Consider the following 23,873-nt stretch of genomic DNA (forward strand, 5'->3'; position numbering starts at 1 on the left):
GCGAGTACATGCACATGCACGGATCCTGCAAAGATTTAATGAGGAATATACGGTAGTTCGATTTCACACTAATTCAAGCTGTTCTCTGCGAAAGCTACGCTTGGCAAAAGTATTTTCGCGAATGGTTAACCAATCGGTTATCAGTGAGTGTAAGAGTTTTCACTCGTAGTCGCTTTATTCAGTTTTTTTTCTAATGTACACTTGTCCATTTGCTGCTTTTTTAATTTCCACTTGACATTTCTGTGAAAAGTAAGTTGCAAATTTTCTTCAATATAAAAGTAATTTGACTCAGTATAGCAAAGAAAGGCACATGTATCACGGATGAAATTGTTCGATTACGTTCGCTTTTCAAGGAAGATAACTTTTTCTGCAAGACAAAATTGAATCGAATCAAAGCGCGCAACATAACGCGTGAATCAGCTGCAATGTGCGAACGACGAATGCGATTTGCCCTTCAGGCGTTACGCAACTATACCTGTCAGTGTTCTTCACTTCCACGTGTGCAAGTACTATTTTCATTCCTAACATTTGGGTATCTAATTGATCAGTATCTCTCATTGTATCAATTCACTTAACTTACTTTACACGCCATCAGGGTTTTTAGACTATGAAAAAGCAAGGAAAAAAAATGTAAAATAACCATTCTAAATAGTCTAGCCATCAGTTCATCATGTCGTCATTTTAAACATTATAACAGAAAAAGTCTCCTTGCGCCATATACTCGTCGTTATTTGCCGAAATCAACCTTGTAGGAGGCGATGTACTCTGCGTAACTAGACCTGCTGTATTGCGTGATTCAACTGTCACGTAAACAATGCTTCCTTCAAACAACGCGTTAATGTCATTAAGAGGTAGCGTGACATTTGTCGTGACACCGACGTCTTGGAATGAAAGAACGTCTGTTGCGTTTGGATGACTGCCGACTGCAACGCGAAATCCGCTCAAACCTGATTCTTTGTCGTAAAACCCAAACCAGTGAGCCCGCAGTGTTTGGTTGAATAAGTGGCAGCTGGAATGAAGTCCAAAAACGTCATGCGTGCGGTCTGGGCTTACTATTACCGAACCCTGTCAGGGAAAAAACAAAAAAACCGATAGGTTGAACAGACAAAAAAAAAACAACATACAAACTGAACAAGGTAACATGTTTTGCGGAGAAGGTGCTTGAAAAATCGAAGCCTTCCTAAGGAAAACCGCCCCTCTTCATAATTTAAAGACAATTTTAACTTTCTTATCCAAAACGGTGTTGTTCGTCTTAATTCGACCTAATGATAGAACACTTCTTTATTTTTCGGATGAAGAGCGTTGTAGTTCGTTGTTTTTACAAAAACATAGACTAGAGTTTACTAATCCCGATGAGTACTAGAAATCAAATCACCCGATACATACTAGAAAGTGTCAACATAATTTCCTTAAATTTACTGCCACATACAGGCCGCCTGTTTTGTTCCCTAAGATATTTAATTTGGCTAACCTTAGTCGGTGGAGTGTCATCAACCAAGACTGGTGTAGTAGATGATCTTTCTGTGACAAGTCCAACATTGTTTTCACATCTCACAACGGTGTGGTACCTTTCACCTGCAACTAACGAGAGCCCTGTCGCTGCTATGGTCGTTTTCAAACCATTATTTACAAAGTCGCCAATCAAGTTTGTACTGTTTCTTATAGCGTAACTGCATAATTTTACACCACTTTCCTCGTCCTGGAAGAAGGTGACGTTAGAGACCAGGGTGCAGTTTGTCACACATGATGTGACGTCAGTGGCCGGCAGCACTTTACCGACAGACGGTGGAGTGAAGTCCACCTTTACTTCGTCCGTTGTTGCCAATGTAAACAGCCCTGCGCCGTTCTGAACTCGTATGGTGATGTAATATGTTTCTTGGTGTCTTAAGTCACAGTAATTGCAGGTTAGTTCTGTTTCATTGTTGGTTATTTTGGTCATAGATTTAACTTGGCAGCCATTGGATACTGTTCCTACGCAGAATTCAGTCTTGGATATGCCACTCTCGGAATCTAGTGATTTCCAAGATGCCTTCAGTTCTCCTCCGGGTCCAAGCCACAAGAGGGAACCTCGCGAAACCTAAAGAGAGTAAAAGAGAATATTAAGTGAGACCTTCGTGGACGGGTTATTCCGAAAGGTACAAAGCCTCTGTTTTAAAACGAGGTTGAGTGCGCAGCCATTAGTGCGGAGCAATTATTTTAATATCATGAAAAGAGGTCATGCACTTAGCCTCATATTGAAAGTGAAGGTTTCGGAACTCCGAAATGGTTTATTTTAGACGATAAGTTAGCTCAGTCTGGTGTAGAGGATGGAATGAGATGCAGTTTCGAAACTAAGATAAGACAATACGAGTTTGAATGTGAGATATCTGTCTCGCCATTGTTCAGTAACTACTAGAATAACCAAGCAATTGCTAAGCGAGGGAGGAGATAAGAGAGATCTATGAATTAATCGACAAAGCTTCACACTTTACTATTTTTGCTGGTCACGAACAAGGTCATCATCCAGTCACGACAACCATGCCAGGGCCTATCTTGTCCCATTATTTCACCCAAAATTAATCAAATGAATCATACCTCTGTCAACTTGGGTGTTGACGTGTCAACGATAAAGCCGTCAGACCATCCATGTGACGTCATTCCAGCACCATTCGTGGCCTCCACTGCAATGTAGTACCTTTCCCCATGTGTGAGGGTAAGGTTTTCCGCCATCGCTGAAGTAATCATGCCGACATCCTTAAAATCTATGACGTCAACACTGTCAGGAGTGGTTCCAAGGCCCCAGCGGTAACTTACTATGCCACTCTCGTGGTCGCGGAATGGTTCCCATATTGCCGCGACTGTCGTTGTTGAGAATTGAAACTGAATATCAAAATGGAGAGATGATCCGTCGTGAACCAGACCAGAATTGGGTGGAGTAAGGTCAACAATAACACCATCAGAAGAAGAAGTGCTGCTAAAGCCATCACCATTTGTACAGGTTACTTGACTGATGTAGCGAGCGCCGGGAACAAGACTAAGATTTCCTTCAGTGAAGTTCCCACTGCTGTCCACGGCTTTTCGAAGGACAACTGTGTCATTTCCAAAAGAGGAACTGTTATCTGATGCCGTTTGCTCGATCAGTGCCCAAGAACACCCAGAAATACCGGATTCTTCATCCTTAAAACCTTTCCACTGGATTGTCAAGGTACTAGTTGAATTTGTGAAGTCGATATCCTGGCCAATCCCGTCTATTACAACGCCCAAAGAAGGTGGTTTCATATCAAATATCAGTTTTTCTGACGACATAACAGATGTTAAACCGGCTCTGTTTACAACAAACACAGTCACATAATATCCTGCACGGATTTGAGGCATGAATGGGCCAATGACACCTGAAGTAGACAAACCTGCAGGTATTGTTTCCGCCACACAAGTGAGGGGTGTTGTTCCCAAACAGAACGCACTGCTTTTTATACCGCTTTCATCATCTTTAGTCTTATTCCAGGAAACATCTATCTCAACGCTTTTTTGTTCTTGGTCCTTGACTATGTGGTGTATGGTGACCTCTGTTATCATGGGTGGAGTGGGGTCTACAGTGAAGCCATTGGACGAGCTTACACTGCTAAGTCCTCTGGCAGTGATGGCTTTTATGGTATTGTAATACTTTTGACCTGAGTTTAAAACATCGAGGCCTGGTGCGTTGGGTTTCAAGTCTTTCTCAACATTTGCACTCAGCCCAATGCTAGTGAAACGCGAAATGTCATCTTTACCAGGAGCGGTTCCTATGCCCCACTCATAATCAACAACTGGATCCACAATATCGTCCATGAAAGGATCCCAATTAGCACCAACTCTCTTTGTGCTAGTTAGATAGTCGAGGTCTGTACCTTCCGCTGATCCATCGCTGACCTGTGTTGGAATGGGCCACATATATTCTACTCGAAAGCCATTGGATCGAACAGTATTCTGCATACCCGCGTTATTCCAACATGTCAGTACATTATGATACGTTTCGTTTTTGATGAAGTGAAGATCTGCGTACCTCTGAGAATTCGAAAAAGCTTTCCTTTTTCCATAAGTTGAGCCATTGGTAATGTCAACTTGAAGGAGTTTACTCCCAGCTTCGCCTTCGATTATCCATATGCATGATCGCACCCCACTTTCGCCATCTTCAACGCCAAACCAAGACATAGAAACGTTCCAGTCCTCGAGAACGACATTATAGTCTACTCCTGTTGAATCGTTTCCGTCAATGACATCACCCATAAGCGGCGGACTTACATCCAAAAGCATTCCATCAGAGCTGCGTGTCACAGAAATACCAGCTCCGTTGGTCACATGTACCGTTACATACACTCTCTCTCCCGCATTAGCATGACAGGTCGGACAGGTGAATGACAAGTTGGCTCCAACACTTGTCATTCCTTTTATCTGACAGCCTCGAGGCTTGGTCCCTAAACAGTACTTGCTGTCTACAATGCCACTTTCTGGATCTCTTATGTCTTCCCAGCGTGCTTCGATGGCCATGTCTGGAGAGAAGTAATCGATGTCATCCCCACTTGCGCCATCGTGGATATCACTGTCAACAGCTAATGGAGGAGTTGTGTCTATAACGAGTCCAAGCGACGACACCTCTCTACTTAAACCCGCTTGGTTCGTTGCTATAACTGTCATGTAATAGACGTTTGCATGGGAAAGGCTGAGGTCGTTCTTGGTTACCTGCGTTGCCAGGCGCACGTTCTCAAAGCTGACGATATCGTCTTGGTAAGGCTGAGTACCGACGGCAAAACGATAATTCCGGACAGCACTCTCATATTCGGCAAACGGAGACCATGTGGCTACAATGGATTCTGTGTCTGACTGATATTGGAATGACCGATTGCGTGATACCCCGGCTATAATGGGACCTGTCTGAAAAGGTGGCGTGTTATCTATGGCAAATTCAACGGTTGAAAAAGCAACAAGCCCTGCATTGTTTATGCAAACTACACTGACATTATAACTTTCACCGTGAAGAAGAGCACTCAAAGACAGCGAAACATTACCCGAGGATGCGTTGCTCTTCTCAAGAAAGAGAAGTTGTTCGGCTTTGTCCCTAACGGAGATGTTGCAGTTTTTAATGCCACTTTCCATGTCTTTAAACTCGTCCCACGAAACGAGGATGCTGCTGTTGCTGACAAATGTTTTCCTCCCATTTTGACCAGATGACTGTCCAACTTTAACTTCTCCCGGATTCGGTGGTGTGCCATCAAAGACCATTGCATCCGAGCATGATCGCGAGACGAGACCAGCTCGGTTTCGAGACGTTACAGTGACGTAGTATTTTATTCCGGGCGTAAAGATTAGATTCGTCATCGTAGTGTTGGCGAAGTTGGACCGTCCAATGTTAATGAATGGTTGAACTTGAGTTCCACATCTACTTATACCTATGGCCCACTTGTAGTACCAAAGTTCACTTTCGGGCTCGGAGAAGCTCTTCCAGTAAACTGCGATGTCAGATTCAGAAGCCGTGTAGAAAGTATTTTCTTGTTCGTTATGTCTCCGCTCAGTCTGTGATCGGAAGCCTGGAAGAATTGTACTCGGTACTGGTGGAGTGGCATCTGCAATGACACCATCCGAAACCAATACCCTGACAGCGCCAGCCTGATTTGTCACTTTTAAATGCACATAGTATTTTGTTCCACTCTGTAAAGTAAGGACTCCTTGACTTCGGACGTGTGTCGAAAGACCAACATCCGTGTAGTCTTGAACACTGGTTTTGTCACTCACACTTGTACCAATACTCCACTCAAATTTTTCAATTCCGCTTTCCAAGTCCCAGACTCCTTCCCAGTTTGCAGCCATATCTGATAGAGAAGATTGATACTGAAGATCTGGTTCAATGACTCCATCGTGCACCACACCATGGTTTGGAGGGCTAAAATCGATCAGCACTCCGTCAGAGCTCATACAGTCGCGCAGTCCAGCAAAGTTCACAGCGCAAACAGTAAAGTAATATACATCGTCAGCTAGGGAAAGACCGTTAACGGTAGATGAGGTATTCAACCCTGCATTTTGAAACGGAGATACATCAACAGCTCCTCCACGATTTCTGCTAATTCCATACTCATAATACTGGATTCCAGACTCAGGGTCGGCAAAACCATTCCATTCTGCTGACAACGCCGTGGTATTATCCTGATAGTCGATGTCTGAACCTGAACTTCCATCACGCACTTGAGCATTTTGTAAGCTTGGGGGAGTCACATCAACAACGAAGCCATCTGTAGACACTTCTGAGCTAATTAATCCAGCTCTGTTTTCAGCTTTGATTTTGATACAGTACTGTTGACCATTAACTAGTGTGATATTTGTCAGCATAAAGGTAGTGGCTTGTGGAGGGTTAACTTTGAGAAACGTATTTCCCGTTACATGATAGTTACCAGGGATACAGCTGCCGACGGCAAAATAGTACTGCTTCACTCCAGTGTGAGGTTCTGGAAATTTTGTCCAGGAACCATAAACATGCTTCACGTCTACCTGATAGTCGATATCTACTCCTGATGTTGCTCCGTCGTACACATTTCCTTGGGACGGAGGTGTGGCATCGGGTATGATAATGACTGAAGGGGCATCTTTATGCAGTTTAGCACCATTGTATGCTCTGATGATGACTTGATACGCTTTTCCTTGGGTTAGTGCCAGATTTTTAAACGTTGCAGATGTCCGTAGATGAGATCCTGGCATGGTTTTGAAGTCGGAGTTTGATGGTGACGTACCCAAGGGCATAACAGCCCAGTCGTAACGCCTCAGACCGCTGTGAGCATCAGAGAATCCAGCCCAATTTACTGATAATGACGAGACACTTGGCACGTAGACGCACGCAGTTCCATTTAGGAAGTCATCCTCACCAGTCACTCTAACTGTACCAGTGAACACAGGATGAGTTGTGTCCACCGTAACGCCATCTGTAGTGACGTCAGTAGTGAGACCAACTGCGTCGATTGCTCTGACAGTCACGAAATACTTCGCATTGTTTCCCAACGTCAGTCCGGTATGTGTGATGTTAGTTGCATTTCCTGTCGACGTCCAAGAAACAACAATGCGTCCACTGCTATCTGTCACTCTGTATTTGTACTCTACGATTCCGCTTCCTTTGTTCCCATCTGAGAAACCATTCCAGTTTGCTGCCATCCAGGTATTGTCGGATTGGTAGTCAATATCAGTAAAATGTCCGTCATTTACAACTCCAGCTTGTGGAGCATCATGGTCTATTAGTACGCAGTCTGATTTGACTTGAGTAAACCGACCAGCCTCGTTGTAACCTCTGACAACCGCACAGTAGCTTTCTTTAGAAACAAGATTGAGGTTGGTCAAAGTGGGAGAGCGGTGTAAAGCTGTCGTCTTAAAGGAAGTGATTAAACCAGCCCCTAGTCTCTGTATTGCCCAGGTATATCGTGAGATAGGTGAATGTGGGTCGGTAAAACGATCCCAGTTCGCGCCGAACGTAGTCGTCCATTTGGCGTACTTGAGATCTACACCAAGTTGATTGCCATCGTAGATCTTGCCAGCTGCAGGAGGGGAAGTATCAACAATCACTCCATCGCTGGTGAGGTCAGAAAACAAACCGGCTTTTGTGAAAGCGCGAACTACGAATGTCACAGTTGATCCGTCTGTGACGCCATTGAAGGTCTTACCTGCGTTAGTATTTAGATTTACGCTAGTAAAACCCATGAGCTCTGTTGTTTGTTTACCGCTAAACGAAGTTGAGAGAACTTTCCATTCGTACTTGGCAACACCATGTCTGGTTTGAACTCCTCCCCAGTTTACTTGCAAGAGTTTAGTGGCCTGGTAGCTCAAGTCAGCTCCAGCCCCATCGCGAATCCACCCGCCTTGTGGTTTTGATGTGTCAATTGTGATCTCGCCACTGCAGACCGGTGGCGCATTGCTGTTTCTTATATCAGAAGCTTGTATTTTAACTTTGTATTTGCTGTTATCTTGAAGACTTAGTCCAGTCAGAGTTTGTTGAGAGTTGCCATTCGAAAACGTTCCTTTTACGCCGGACAAGGTATTGCAAGCGGAGGATGCTGGTAGAAGGAACCACCTAAGTGTCAATTGGCCACATAAAACGGAGAAACCGGACATCTTAAGGTAAAGCTTATCTGTAGAGTGCTGAAAGGTGATTATTGTCTTAAATGCATGGTCCTGAAGCTGTACATTGCCAGTAGTCAGGGTAATGCTGTCTGTTACGCCACCAGGGCATGTTCCAAGGCGTCCGTCACACCTGCGAATAATGATTTCACAAATAAGTACAACTTAGATGTAGTTTTAAGATGTTTTAATAATACGAATCATCCTCATCCTTCGAAGAGTTTTTCCTTAACGTAACTTTACAGCCATAACAGCTTAGAAGTGACCACCAACAGAATCTTGTGTTATCTCTCACCTCTCAGGGCGATCGCAGGCGTCCGCAGCCGGGCGGCAGATTGTTCTACTTGGCCTCATGATCGCGCGGCAAGATCCGTTACCAACACACTGAGAGGTTTGGATACAGCTTGTGGCAGGATAAGATGCTTGGCAAGAGTAACCTTGTCCTATGCATCTAGAAAAATACAGAGGCAAAGCACATGTAATTGAGAGGCTTATCAGTGCTTGTCTGGCACTCACTGTTTATTTTCACTGATGTTAAATCAACAAAAAAATTAATTTTTTAAAGGCGTAGCGAATGGGAGAGAGGGGATACAACATACCAACCCCCTCTTTGTCAAGAAAAAGTGTAAAATGAACACGATATGACCAAATACGGGAAGCATAGTGACGGAGGACCACCCTCATGGAGGCTTCTGCCTAACTCCCCTCCCTACCTTCCCTCCCTCTCCAAGTAGTTGAAATAGGTCATATAATTTGTAGGGAATTTTTCAAACTAAAGACTTTTCAACTTCGGAGTTTCCTCTTTGAAAGTTATATGCCAAGAACTCGTATATATTCAAGGGATCATATCGTCTTTTTGTCCGCAGCTAAGCAATACGGGGTGATACTCACCTGCCAGCGTTACACGTGTCTTGTTTTGTACATTTGTTTCCATCGTTACAAGGCACCGCTGGACGATTGCTCCAGGCTCTGTTGGTACGAGCGGCTGTATCGTGCAAGTCACACCACTGACACTGATTAGATGGATTTACTGCTTGGTGGCTGTAGTCCCGGCCTACAGGACGATAAAAGGTTATCACAAAATAAACCAATTAACTTAAATACCTGTGCCTACAAAAATAAGCTTCGTGATATAACTCCTTTAAAGCAATGAGTAAAAACAACGAGAACTGCGAGATTGAATGGACAAGAAAGGCTTACAACGTTGCGTAGTCTTCTTCGGCGCGTAAATTCCAGTTTGGATAGACACACCCTTAATTTTGTTTCAAGTATTGCGAGAGAACGAGTATGGCGTAGAATGTTCTTACCCACCTGCTATCTTACAAGTACACTTGCTGTTCAAAAAACCAAACCCAGTTTTCAGACTGCAACTGTTGCCATTACAGTACTGGCAAACCGAGTTGCATTTGAAAGGTGTAGCTGTGCACTGGCCGCTGCGACACGTATCTGCACGTGTACATGCGTTCCCGTCATCACATGCCACGCCGTCTCGATTAGACCAAGTGCTGATACTACTGCCAGGGTTACACCACTGAAAGGAAACAGCAACAAGACAAATATTTTCGTAATAAGGTAAGACTTTCCACGTTTTCCTAAATTAATTATTATATCTTTTTTTCTTTTGATTTTTTAGTGGCGTAATTTTCGGTCATTGGTGTGTGTATAGAAACATCCATTGCCCTCAGAAAGCGCTATTAAACATTTCATTGAGGATAGTTGACAACAAAGAACCAAGCTATTATATTAGTTCGAACGGTGGCTTACTTGACAAGGATTCCCTGGCTTATAGTGATTCTTGGCATAACATGTCCTTTTGCCTCCTTGCAGTATTATGCAATATCCAGATTTGATTGGACAGCCATTGCCGTCATGTGTTTCACATGAGAGACAGTTGTAGGGCGTGCCGACGCACGTGCCACTTGAACAGCGGTCGTTTTTGGTCTTCAAGTTGTTGTCGCTGCACCTAAGGTTGTTGTTGTTAGTCCACCGATTATTATTGTTGCTGTCGCATTGCTGAGGAGAGAAGAGTGTGATTGATGCAAAACTCATCTATTGACCATTTTGAAATTCATAAAAATCCTATAAACTGTAACGTTCACGAAATAGTGTATGAATTGTTTTACACAGGTAAATAGTGCTTTTCGCGCGCATTGAGTGGCTAGTTCGGAAGTGAGTAGCTACTGCTATTCACCTCCAAGTAGCCGATGAGACAAAAACGCACTTGAAGAGTTTAACTTCCGAGCATTTTTCGGTATATTGAGAGAAATAAACTCATTTTTTGGTGTTTGTCTGGCATATAGCAAAATAATTATTCAGCTCAGTGTTGGTGAAAGTGGTGCACCATTCACCTCCACTTTGGTGAAAAATTGTTAATTATAAGCCTATCTTTTGTGTGGATAAAATATCCAATGTCTTGACTATTCAAGTTAATGATCTTGAGTGCTTTCCAGTTTATTTCAATTTTCGTTTTTGTGAAATAGCTTTTGAAAAGTTCCATTTCGTTAAAATTTCCGCGTAAAACTCAAATCAGCTCTAGGTGCTTCTTTGAGCGATGGAAAAATTGGTCGTTCTCTGATAGCTTCTCGTTGTCCTCTTAAATGTATCATATAAGGTCATTCATTTGATTTGGGCACCTGATATATGATTGACTCTGTACATCAAGCCGAAAGAGCTCAACCCTTTGACTAACATCCAACATCCAATATCACTACTGAATAGGACATTAAGGTCATGAGGGTGGAGGAAATGAGCACCATATTAAGAAGTTCTTGATTGTTGAACAAATTCTCCTCATCAGCATCTTAGGAAATGTACTTAGAACGGTATGGATAATATGGATACTGATGTTAGGATTCAAAGGGTTAAAATGCTATTTCTCCGTGCAATTCTAAAATCTTCCCAATAATTCAATGGCTGCTAAATATTTTACCTGGCATTGATGTCCTGGTCGTAAGGCTCCGTGACGAAAACACTGTCGTCTTCCACCCTCATTGATCACGCAGTATCCCGGTTTCACGCGGCACGCGTCATTGTAGCACTCCTCGCACGGGAGGCACGAGAAAGGCGTGCCCGAGCAAACCCCATTAGAACAGCGATCATTTTTAGTGCATGCATTTCGGTCGTTACACGGAAAATTGTTGTTGTTTGTCCAGGCATACTTGTTTACACTATTGCAATTCTATTGGGAGAGGGGACGATACACAACAAACGTTAATAACAAAACAATTTTTCCTTGCATCAACACACATCTATTTGCGATAATACTGTTTTTGTGGGTTTTTTTCTCTATTTAGTTTTGGTTTTTGTTTTGTCTCCAAAAGCGTTATTTCAGCAAGGTCTGTCTTCTTCCATATCTAAGTTGTTGAAATGCCGTATCAACTCAAACAACCGCCGCCCCCGAATAGGCATCTCTCTCGAGTGAGCGTCGCATTTACGACAGCAAGGTTAATAAGCGCCGCGGTCTCGGTGCAGCGTTAATTCAAAGACTTATTTCACACGTTGTAGTACTTGGCAGTTGGATATCTTGACGGAAGCCCTTAAGAAAGCACAGATTCAGACGTAGAAGTGCCGTATGCTCTCATGCTGGAACACGTAAGCTCGAGATCGAAGTTGAGTAAAGAAACCACGGTTTATGTAATCAGTTACCATAAATTTTTTGTACGGATAGGAAATATGCTGTTAAATTGAAATAGGATATTTCTTTGTCGCGGCCACTTTTAAAAAGCGTTTCATTTGAGGCGCGAAAAATTAAATGCACAGTGGTTCTTGTTCCAGAAAAATCGGAACTCTCTCACCTCTCTCACGCATGATTGAAAGCGAATTAAAATCTCACCTGACACTGGTTACTGGGGTTTACTCTGCCATAAGCGTAACACTGGTTGTTGATTTTGCACTGCCTCAGGTCACATCTTAAACCCGCTTTGATGTAGCACGAATGGCAGCTGCATGTAAAACTACCGAACGTGTTGGTACAAGTATGCTGGCATGGTCTGTTATAACACTCATTGACGTCTGTTGGAAGAAGAAATAGGACATGAAGAGAAGAAAACCTGTAAGTAAGCTTCTGAGTAAGATGGAAGGGAGTTTAAGATGTCACTACAGCGATGTGGTACAAAGTTGCCAAAGAAACGGTAAGTTATTTTCCTTAAGATTTTCGCCGATAGCTCGATGCGTAAACCGTTTCTGATGGCACGACATCTTCACTACGGCGTACATGTGAATGGAGTGTTTAGTTAAAATTAAAGAGGTGACTAAATTGTTGTTGAGGTTTCCTCGCTTAGAGGACGTTAAAGTTGGTGATTTCACATTCTTGTCCTGAATGGCAGCTAAGAAATGTACGAAGTATTAAACGCACGTGTTTTGCTATTTTTTCGCTCTTTAGATCTTTTGTTTCACTACGTTATCGTTGCCATCGCTGTGGTGGTTTTCTTTAAGTCCCTACTACAGCCCGCAAGGCCCTTACAAACTGGACGAGTTGACTGCTCAGCTTTTAACGTTTCACATGGATATTGCAATTATTACGGAGACTTGGCTGCATGACTACATCGATAATAACATCCTTACCATTCCAGGTTACAACATCGCGAGACGTGACCGCCACAACCGAATAGGGGGTGGCGTGTGCGCGTTCGTGTCTTCAGAGATACCTTTCAAGCGTAGATCTGACTTGGAGTCTCCAGAACACGAGTGTTTGTGGCTATGGTTACGCCCTCATCGTCTACCACGCCCACTATCTGGTATTATATGTGGGGTGGTGTATTTTCCTGTGGCCTCTGCGCAAGTGCAGCGAGATCGCACAATGTACATCATAGAAACACTAGACTCCGTAAAGACTTCTTATCCAGACTGTGGTGTAGTGTTATTAGGCGATTTTAACACCCAGGACATCTCAGACATGTTAGCCAATCATAACCTAAAACAAGTAGTTATCAGACCCACTCGGGGCAATAGCATACTAGACCTTATTTTAACGGATTTTAGTGAATACTATAGCGAACCAATTGTCAGCGCGCAATTAGGGTCTTCGGACCATGGCTCTGTTCACTGGAATCCGCTTTCAATGAACCAACTAAACCCGCTGTGCGTTGAAAAGAAAAGGATCCCGATGCGTCGCTTTCCTCAGTCGGCAATAAGCGCTTTTGGGAGGTGGGCGTGTTCACACCGTTGGTTCAGTGATTTAGAAGTAGACGGTGACTCACCATCAGTTGACTCTCTCACTGACTCATTTACTAAGGATCTTTCATCAGCCAGCGATATCTACTTTCCGTCCAAATACGTGAAGATTCATCCAATGGACAAGCCTTGGATGTCACCTGAGATTAAGGCTCTCATATTAGAGCGCCAACGCGCCTATCTAAATGGCCCGGAGGAGAAATGGCGTCGCCTTAGAAATAAGGTCAGAGAGGTTATCACCCGCCGGAAATGCGAGTTCTATAAAAACAAAGTTAATAACCTCAAGAGCACTGACCCGAGGAAATGGTGGAGTATGGTGAATAAGCTTGCAGGGAAGGCTAGCAGCCCTAACGAACTCAGTTATACTGACGAGGAAGGCAGAATTATCTCTGGCGCGACTCTCGCATCACGCCTTAATGAGTTTTTTGTATCTGTAATATCTGACATTAAGCCACTTGATACAAGTGCACTGCCCTGCTACTTACCATCCCCTCAACCGCCCGTAATCGAGACACAAAGGGTCTACAAAAAGCTACTTGCCATCAGCGCCTTTAAGGCCCCTGGGCCTGATGGGATTCCGACTCGTATTTGGAAAGAATATGCTGCTGAGCTCGCTGAGCCGATCACGCGAATATTCAACACCTCTATTGCATCAGGCTCCTTCCCTACTGCATGGAAAGACTCTTATGTCACACCGGTACCCAAGGTTACGCCCATAACCGGTAGGGAAGATTTAAGACCTATCTCCCTAACAGCAATCGTCTCTAAAGTCCTGGAGGATTTCGTAGTTGAATGGCTAATTGAGGATGTTGTGCACCTCATCGATTTCAGCCAATTCGGCTGCCTCAAAGGAACTTCAACCACCTATTGCCTGTTGGATATGATGCACAACTGGTTGTCCTCTATTGACAAACCAGGTATGTTCTTAAGGGCCTGCTTCCTGGATTTTAGTAAGGCTTTTGACCATATTGACCACACTATCTTAGTCAATAAACTCATCCACCTTGGGGTCCGTGGTTTTATTATCCGATGGATTTGCAGTTTTCTTTATGGCCGTCGCCAAGCTGTTAAGATTAAGAACATTGTATCCCCTTGGTTGCCCGTGCACGCTGGAGTCCCGCAGGGCACTAAGCTTGGCCCCATCCTGTTCCTCCTGATGATTAACGATCTCGCGATTGAAACTCCATTACTATCGAGCCACTGGAAATATGTAGATGACCTAACAATATCCGAGGTCATCCCATCAGGCGGTACATCGTCCCTTCAGAAAGATCTTGACGCCATTGCACAGTGGTCGTCGCGCAATAATATGAACCTCAACCCAAAGAAGTGCAAGGAACTTGTGATTTGTTCGCTTAAAACACGGCCAGATCTTGGCCCTTTGTGCGTCAATGGACGTCCCTTAGAACGGGTCTCCTCACACAAGGTCCTTGGAGTCACTATCAGCGACACTCTTGGGTGGAATGAGCACGTGCGTGAGATTGTCTCCAAAGCCTCAAACGTCTTTACATCTTAAGAGTGCTCAAGCGGTCCGGAATTCCACCCGAAGACCTTATTAACATATTTTATGCCTTGGTACGATCGGTCCTCGAATACGCCTGCGTCACTTGGTCTACTAGCCTACCAATTTATCTCAAGGACATGATCGAGAGAGTTCAGAAAAGAGCTCTGCGTATATTATTTCCGGCGCTGAGCTACAAAGACGCCATTGTGGCCGCAAACTCCACTCGCTTAAATGTGAGAAGAGACGAACTCTGCAAGAAAGTTTGGGACGGTATCTGTGTGCCTGGGTCACGGCTGTACCACCTTATTCCACCAAAGCGCGCCGATTGCCACGTTTATGAGTTGCGCAACAAAAACCATGTATCACTCTTTAAATGCCGGACCGAAAGATTTAAAAAATCTTTCTTTCCAACAATGGCGTCTAACGCCCAGTCCTTGTAGTCAAGCAAACCTAAGCGTTTTTTCATTGGTATATAACTACTGACTCTTGTAATTCCCAGTCCCTTTAGACTCTTAATTTTGAAGTCAAATGTAAGATTTTCGTATTTTTTAAATATTTAAAGTATGCTTGTAAATTCACATGTATTTCACCACTTGGGTGCTATTTTTGAATACTTTTAATAAACCTTCTTCTTCTTCTTATTGTTACCATTTTGGCACGGTTTTCCTTCACCCGCGGGCAAGCATACGGCCTTGAGCAGGTCGCGTCAGAGTAACATTGACCAGCAAATGATCATGTCTTTGGATTTCTTTTACGAAGACGCTTGTGTACGGCCCCTACCGCTTACCGGAAGTTGAGACATGTAATGTATTCGGCGCAGCAATGTCGCTCGAACCGGTCGGTCTGGATTATAATCATGTACTTTGTGTAATCCAATGGGGTTCGACTAACTCATTTCCAATCGTTCGATTTCGGAAAAAAATCATCGCATATTTGTTGTATTCGGCTGTATCCATGCAAGTATTAATTAACATCTACCAAACGGAGGACACGCTGGGAATCAACATCCACGTAAAGGAGGTAAGATACAGAAATCGATTTCCGTTATTTTTCAGTTCTAAAATTACAATTTAACATCCTTTGACCGGCTCTGAACTGCTTTATTCCGACGCAAATTGGCGATACCCCTCGTGGGGCTCCACAGCCTAACGTCGTGGCGAGTCTAACATCTGGCACCCGCTCTGATTCACGTTTCGCTTTTGCTCGTTCAATAAATTTCAAGCCTACTTCATGCACGAGGGTATGATGACGCATGTCACAGTTCTCAACTTTGCATATGTTCCTAGTAAAGCATTTACTCAGAGGATGACCAGGTAATAGAGAACATAGGCATAGTTTGTGTTCCTCAGCAACTTTCGCCTTTTCGCTGGTCAACATTTCCTTAAAACTTTTGCTCTCTTGCAAAGTGTGATTAGTGGACTGGTGACTTAGGCACCTCTTTGTTCCATAGCTGGTGCGTACAAGTTTCAGATAAGTTTTTTGTAGGAAGAAAGTCTATAATCTATTCAACCACTCTCGAGAGATGCTTATCCTTCTTGCAGAAGAGTGTCTGCCTGCACGAAAGAGGTTGACGTAAAACGTGTCCGATGAATTTTTGATCAACAAATATTGTTGCTAGTGTTTCCCTCCCGTTTCCTGTCCCTCCATTTCTAGCGACGTTGCTATGTTTCAAATGACAGGCCAGCTCGTTGCTAGGGGCCGCATGCACGTGTGTGAGATGAGATAAATTGGGTTTGTAAAAACCTGAGTGGGAAAAGTGGTGTAGTTGTGAGTGTCTTAAACGGACCAGCTGAGTTTAATTGTTGTCCGGAAGCGACATTTGGTCCTTCGAGCCGGATATTGAGCAATATCAGCCGTGTACATGTAACTGCGCGTAATATTATCACCTAGCCGTGCAGTTAAATATTGTGAAGAGACATATAAGTCGCACTAAGATGAGTGCCTCAAACAGAGGAGGAGACCAACACCACGACTGTTTACACCAAGTGAGTCTACTACTTCAAGTAAACGTTCCGTTTAAAGAAAGAAATTGCAGGCCGAGAAGTTAGCCCTTGAACTAAAAACAGCCGAGTTAACTTTCGCAAATGAGATCGAGTGTCTGCGAGCCGAACAAGAGCAGCGTGCAAAGCTTTTGGAACTTCAAAAGAAAGCTGAAGAATCAAGACTGGAATATGAGTTCGAAGGTGCCATCGCCCAGGAAGAAGGTTTGTCAAACAAAGGGCGATATTGATGAAGAGTTAAATGAATTACCCTTAGACGGTGTGAACGATCTGACCTCGCGCTTCGACTACGAAATTACTGACAGAAAAAACTGTTGTTGAAAAACCTGATATCGAGGAAATTATACACACTAAACCAGAGGTCGTAACAGAGGTTTCTGGTCAACCTTGTGAAAAGGAGACATGTAAATAATCTATTGCTAAAGGTCAAGCTGAGTTGAAAACCTCTGCCACGGGAAACCCTAGCGTGCAAACATCGAATACAGATAAATTGTTTGAGAAAATGCTGCCAGCCTTTGTGGAAATCGTTAAACCAAACGTGCAGAAATTTAATGCAAATCCACTAGAGTACTAAAATTTCAAAGCTGAAGTAGATAAAAAGGAAGTCTATGATGCAACAGAGAAGCTTAAATTTCTGCTAGATTGCAAAATCATGTCAAACGAAATCCATGCCAGGTTCAGACAATTACAAGGAGGCATGGACTACGCTCCAGGAGCGTTTTGGCCGTGTAGACACAGTTGTGTCAGCTGCAAAGAAGCGTATAGATCAATTTCCGACCGTAGTGAAAGAAAATAGTACGGAGATCAGGCAGTATCAAGAAATAGTTTCTGAGTTTATGGGCATTTTCAAAGAGCACAACTTCCTTTATGAGCTTAACTTAACATTTAAAGTTGATAGGCGTAAGTCGCTGACAAATCACAATCTGGGCTGTTTGTAGGAGCCACAAGAGAAGCTTTACGCACCAGCTATGGAACAAAGAGGTGCCTAAGTCACCAGTCCACTAATCACACTTTGCAAGAGAGCAAAAGTTTTAAGGAAATGTTAACCAGCGAAAAGGCGAAAGTTGCTGAGGAACACAAACCATGCTTATGTTCTCTATTACCTGGTCATCCTCTGAGTAAATGCTGTAGTAGGAACATATGCAAAGTTGAGAGCTGTGACATGCGTCATGATACCCTCGTGCATGAAGTCGACTTGAAATTTATTGAACGAGCAAAAGCGAAACGTAAATCAGAACGAGTGCAAGATGTTAGACTCGTCACGATGTTAGGCTGTGGAGCCCCACGAGGGGTATCGCTAATTAGCGTACGCAGGTGGTGACGCTGGTGCTCGTGCTTTGGTTGAAATACTTCCCAACAACAAGTGATGGAATCGCGTGACTTAGGCTGTAACACAATTCTTATAGATGAAAGTTTAGCACTTTCACATGGACTTTAGGGCAAAGAGGTAGATCTCGAAATTCAAGGAATAAATCCGCGGAAGGTGTTTACTTTCCAGCACATCAAGAAATGCCACGTCGCACGAGTTGGAAGAGAGGAAGTCCAGTACTCCTTGCGAGATGTAAAAAAAATTCCTAGCCTGAATGGTCCGAATCAGAAGTTGAATTGGTCAACACTTAAGCAAGAGTATCAGCACCTGAAGAACTTGGACTTATGTGACACCGACACAGGTCCAGTGCAACTCATAATTGGAACTAACAACTCTGACTTGATTCTACCAAAACGAACTGTGAAACCCTCTGGTCAACCGGAAGTTGACAGAGTACCTTACGCAGTTGAGACCCTACTCGGATGGGCGGCGACTAACTGGTTACCTGGTGAGCGAAGAGTAGCATCTGCATACAATGGGTTCAAGGTGTGTAACAAGCTTGAGCTAGGAATGGTGTTCAGGAACACTAGAGTTGACGTTTTTGGACCTATGTTAGTTGAGGAAAGACGCAGTGAGATGAAAGTGTATGGTTGTTTGTTCACTTGCATGAGTGCTAGACGATTGCTAAACTTTGTTTATCAGAGGAAGCGGAAGTGTAGAACTGTTAATTGTCTCGACGAACGTTGTGTCTCGACCAGGGGCGGGGTCGTTCCTCCCGCTTGCAGTACTTTTATTTCTAGCCGCGTTGCTATGTTACGAATGACAGGCCAGCTCGTTGCCAGGGGCCGCGTGCGCATGTGTGAGATGAGATAGGTTGAGGTCGAAATAACCTGAGCGGTAAAAGCGGGTTTGCTGTGAGTGTAAAACCCGCGAATAAAGTTGTCTAAAACGGACTAGCCGGGTTAAATTTTCGTTCGGCAACGACACTATTGTGTCATAACCTTGTTTACAACTTTATTGTGTGCGGTTTTAAGTTGCGTCATGTTTTTATGTGATGGAGTCAAATTAATTCCAGAATTTCAGTAAGCACTCAGGACTCCGTGAAGCTGGAGCCATGTACCGGCTTCGTTGTTTTGCGATATTATTGGAAGATTATTTTAACAATTCATTATGCCGGAGTTGCTGCAGTCTTAGGACAGGGGCTCTCGTTTGTAACGCAAAGCATATGCAGGTATGATTACGAAGTTGCAGTCCATACTGCAAGAGGTACACGCTCCACAGCTAGCGAAGGATTTCATCTTCATGCTCTGGTAGGTAGAAAAACTTCTTTACAGTTGTTTTACTGCTTCGCAAATTGGATTTCTTGCCTATAAAGAGCAACGTGTGCACTGTGCCAAGTAAAGCCTGGAAGATTCGTTAAGTCTCGGTCATTTGTTTAGCCGGCCGAGTTCATTGCCCCGCATAGGCGGGATCGTGCGTGTAAAGTTGCGCAACTTTAGATCATTGCAGAACCATTCGCGTCGCATTGCACTTTTTAAGAAAAATGCTATGATTCTGAGATTCTTGAAGTATCATAAATTATTGTTTTTCTTGAGCGGCGGTGTTTGTAGAAGCATCTGACTAGTTTCTTGTGTGGGCGACTGAAATGGGAGAGTGACTTAGTTTCCTGTTCCAAAAAATCGTTTTTTTTTTTTTTTTTTTTTTACTCAAAGCGATATGCCAAGGCGAAAATTTCGCTTCAATATCGGTAGAATATTTATAGTCGGAAGAAACTGTACTATGAGAGGTTTCACAGAGGTTGATCCGTGATAACGACTCCTTTAGCAGTTCTGGAGTTAGAATGTCCTGTTCGTAAAGAGGTTAATTATATATCTATGATCAACAAGGAGGGAACCGACAGCTATGTACTGCAACGAGTTGAGAACGTCTGAAACACCAATGCACAAACCCACTAAACCTCGAAATTTCTATTTTGGTACAGATCGCGATTACTGCAATATACCCGTACGGCTTGGAATAATTGTTTCCTTGTTTCCCATATGCCATTTAGTTCAAATTACTTGTGCTTCCTCAGTGGATTTTTTAGATCACACAATTAATTAAATGTAGATCGTTTTCTTGTGGTTCAAAAAAAAGCTGGGCAGTCCTGTTCATAAATAACTTTAGAGAGAAAATTCCTCTTAAAAGCGCCCCCGTCTCTGGCGTGTTGCTAACTTTGTTGCAGGAAGCAAGGATAAACTATCCGGAATTGCTACGAGTTTTTCCAAAGTTAGCTTGAGCGATTTAAAAAAACTGCTTTTTAAGAATATTTTAGTATGCACCAAAGTAAAAAGCCGCGCGCTCAGCCTTTAAACTATTTTCTATCGTTGTGCTGAAGTCCAATACACGCAGAAAATTAACCGGTGCAACATCACAACATGAACATAAACTTGAAAATGATGAAAATATCCGATTTATAGCGGGATTCGCTCTTAAATAATACATGTAAAAATTTCTTCATTTTCACCTGTTCGTAAGAGAGCAAGGAGTGCTTCAATCCAAAACACGGGGACAATTGATTCGGTGCAACATCACAACGTTAATATACTCATCAAAATGATAAAGGTTCACGATTGACAACGAAATTGACTTTAAAATAGTACCTAGTACAAATCAAAGTTTGACCCCCTGTGATAAGAGAACAGGGAACATTCCTGTAGAAGCAAGTTCAGGTTATTGCCTTTTCGACGACGGAGAATTCTAAACCTGATCATACAGATTGCAAATGACGAACTGAAACAGTTTGGGCTGAATTTTCCCCGATGCAAACATGCAGTAGATTCATTGAGTAGATTCCCCCATGCCCAGACTAACGGTCTAAGTACGAGAACCGGTTTTCGTTCATTAACCTTACCTTGTTGGCAACATCTTCCTCCGTATCCCAATCGGCAACTACATCCAGCATTATTTGGTGTGCCGCCGTGTTTGCAGTTTCCCCTGTTACAAGCTTGCGTCTCCTGCAATTTATATGGGCAAGTTCCACCGCACTGCGCGGCCTGCAGCTTCTGTCGTGTGCGAGTCTGTGAGCCACTCGTTCCGCATTGACGCGAGCAAGAACTCCAACTGGTCCAGCTTCCAACCTTACAGTTTATGGCGGAACACGGAGGAGGCGAACTTCTTCGTCTCCTTCTTCTCCTTCTCCAGAAAATCGAATTCGTTCCAGTGATCAAAACCACGAAGCAGATTGTTAAGACAATGCTTTTCATAGCGTGTTTCGGTCAAAACTTTTGTATTTGCTCCGTATTATCGCAACCCTAACTTGTCAAATTCTAGTAGACGTTAATTACTTTCAAAGTTTTGAAAACAAGGATGCACTTCTCTTGAAATAAAATACTTTCCGTTGCTAATCGCTCGAAATATTTTGTTCGAATTGTACACGCAAGGTCTATGTTTCAATATATGACGGGCACGAAACGGTGGATTGTTTGTAGGAAGGGTATTTTTAGGGAATGTTCGACATGTTGAGACCAGTCTCTTTTTTAAGGCAACAAATTTATTTGTATTCGTAATTGCCTTCTCTTTTTACTTTCATCAAAAACAAGCAAACTAAATCATGATTGAAAGACAGAGATCTTCTTTAATTGACTTTTTTGCTTTGTTGTGACATTTATTCTTTGCTGGATTTATTTTAATTACCGCTCATCTGCACCGCTTGTTTAATCCAACATTGCTTACGTAAAGCATTGTCTTAACAATCTGCTTCGTGGTCTTAATCACTAGAAGGAATTCGATTTTTGATTAATAACGTTGTCGGTAAGGGCTAATTATTGCAGAAAAATTAAAGTAAAGATCTTACCACCTCCCTTAAGGTCAAACTATTTTAGTTCCTGTTATATTGGTAAACTCTACTGTGCCTGCCTACGCGACGACATCAGAAAGGAGACGTTTTCGGAAAAGCCTTTTAACGGCTTGGCATTCTCGTTACCCTAACTTATCAAATTCTAGAAGAAGTCAATTTCTTTCAAAGTCTTGAAAACACGGATGCACTTCTCTTGAAATAAAATATTTCCAGCTGCCAATTGGGAAGGAACGACTTCCGCTCGAAAATTCTTGTTCAAATTGTATACGCAAACTCCAGGTTTTAATATTTGACGGGCACGAAACGGTGGATTGTTTGTAGGAAGGGTATTTTTAGGGAATATTCGACACGTTGAGACCAGTCTCATTCTCAAGGCAACATATTTATTTGTATTAGTAATTGCCATTGCCTTCCGTTTTTAGTTTAATCAAAAAACAAGCCAACGAAAACATGATTAAAAGACAGAGATCTTCTTTAATTGACTTTTCTGCTTTGTTGTGACTTTTATCTTTTGCTGGATTTATTTTAATTACCGCTCATCTGTACCGCTTGTTTATAATGCAACATTCCTTGCGTTCGATGGGCACAGCATTAAGAACGTTGGAATTAAGGGCTAATTATTACAGAAAAATTAAGGCAAAGATCTCACCACCTCCCTTAAGCTCAAACTATTTCAGTTCCCGTTATATTGGTAAACTTTATCGTGCCTGCGCAATTAACAATGCATCGCTCTTGGTAAATAATCTCTAAATAGGTAAACATCAACAAACAGGATTCCATTAACTTTGTCTTCTTTTCAATCTTCACTCCATTTTCAGTGTCTCTTCTAGCGGTTTTCAATTTGCCTCTTACCGTGTACTGTAGTTAACCACACACCGTGTTACTTTTAGAGTTTTCAATGAACTGAAGTTTTTATCGTTGAAGTTTTAAGAAAGTTTTGCTTCCGTGATTTTACGTTTTATGACATTCTACCTAAGTGGATCTGCAGAGGCAAGATACCAGCTTGGCTGGAATGTTCAGCGCTGCTTCTCTCTGAGTTCATCTTTCATAACCCCTTTTAATCTTCTCCCCTTTAGTTCTATCGGTCTTAAAGACCTTTTTAAACTTTGTTTTAATTTTCATATAACTTTCTTGGTCAGGGTACAACTTAAGGAAAAATGTAATCATTGCTACTCCTCGCCCACTCTATTGAGTTCGTGTGTGTCAGAAAAGCAAATTCTGCGCGGCTTAGTTAATCATTTTCCCATCAAAATGAAGTGTAGATTCAAAGATCCACTAGAGCTCTATTGTGTACAGCAAATTTCAAGCGTTTGGACCGCAGAATAACTTTTTAAAGTATAATGAACAGCTTTTTTTACGCCACAAGAATCACACAACAATCGTGAAACAGCAAAAATACACCGAATACACCTACAATACACGAATATACGAATCGGTATCTCTCGCCGAACCAGCAGAACCTAAACGATAGCCAAAACTTCGGTGGTCCGCATATTTTCTTTATGAATTTAATTATTTGGCGAAATTTTAGCTTAGCGTTTTAAATGAAAAGTGAAAGTTGAAGATCCCGAAGTAAACCCTTGTAACGCAACGCTTTGAATATGTGGTTATAATTAGCCGTTGCTCAAAACGGTATCACCTCGCGCTTGCAGATAAAACTGTTATAGGAACAAAGTCTATAATTTATTCGACCACTCTTGAGAGATGCTTACCCTTCTTGCAGAAGAGTGTCTTTTGGGTTCATCAGAATTCGCTGTTTCCCTGCCGCGTCCGACGAATTTGTAATCAGCAAATATTGTTTCTATTGTGTCATAATATTGTTTACAATTTTATTGTGTAAGGTTTTAGATTGCGTCATGTCTTTATGTGATGGAGTCGAATGAATTCCGGACCCCCCGCTTCAGAATTTCAGTAAGCACTTAGGACTCCGTGCAGCAGGAG

General features: G+C 42.8%; 1 protein-coding gene and 1 pseudogene across 1 annotated transcript; one reads left to right on the top strand and one right to left on the bottom strand.

Annotated features, from left to right (window-relative positions):
* Positions 1–156: 156 nt before the first annotated feature.
* On the bottom strand, positions 157–21,354 carry LOC149046559 (uncharacterized). The gene is made up of 10 exons (XM_089204573.1): positions 20,988–21,354; positions 11,942–12,120; positions 11,039–11,287; positions 9,874–10,122; positions 9,421–9,640; positions 9,001–9,163; positions 8,405–8,560; positions 2,575–8,242; positions 1,472–2,077; positions 157–1,065 (listed from the first exon to the last, which is right to left on the bottom strand). The coding sequence occupies exons 1-10, from the start codon at positions 21,337–21,339 to the stop codon at positions 682–684; spliced, it is 8,226 nt and encodes a 2,741-aa protein (XP_089060699.1). The 5' UTR covers positions 21,340–21,354; the 3' UTR covers positions 157–681.
* On the top strand, positions 16,720–18,967 carry LOC149046560 (uncharacterized; annotated as a pseudogene).
* Positions 21,355–23,873: the final 2,519 nt, after the last annotated feature.

This window comes from Pocillopora damicornis, chromosome 4 (assembly GCF_964200805.1).
Source record: "Pocillopora damicornis chromosome 4, jaPocDami1.2, whole genome shotgun sequence".
Lineage (NCBI taxonomy): Eukaryota > Metazoa > Cnidaria > Anthozoa > Scleractinia > Pocilloporidae > Pocillopora > Pocillopora damicornis.

Bases quoted from the DNA above. Each gene is read 5' to 3' on its own strand.
- LOC149046559 (XM_089204573.1), bottom strand. From the start codon at position 21,339: ATGAAAAGCATTGTCTTAACAATCTGCTTCGTGGTTTTGATCACTGGA. The intron at 12,121-20,987 runs GTAAGGTTAATG...TTCTTCCAACAG, and splicing joins AGGAAGATGTTGCCAACAAG to ACGTCAATGAGTGTTATAAC. The intron at 10,123-11,038 runs GTAAAATATTTA...TTCTCTCCTCAG, and splicing joins GACCAGGACATCAATGCCAG to CAATGCGACAGCAACAATAA.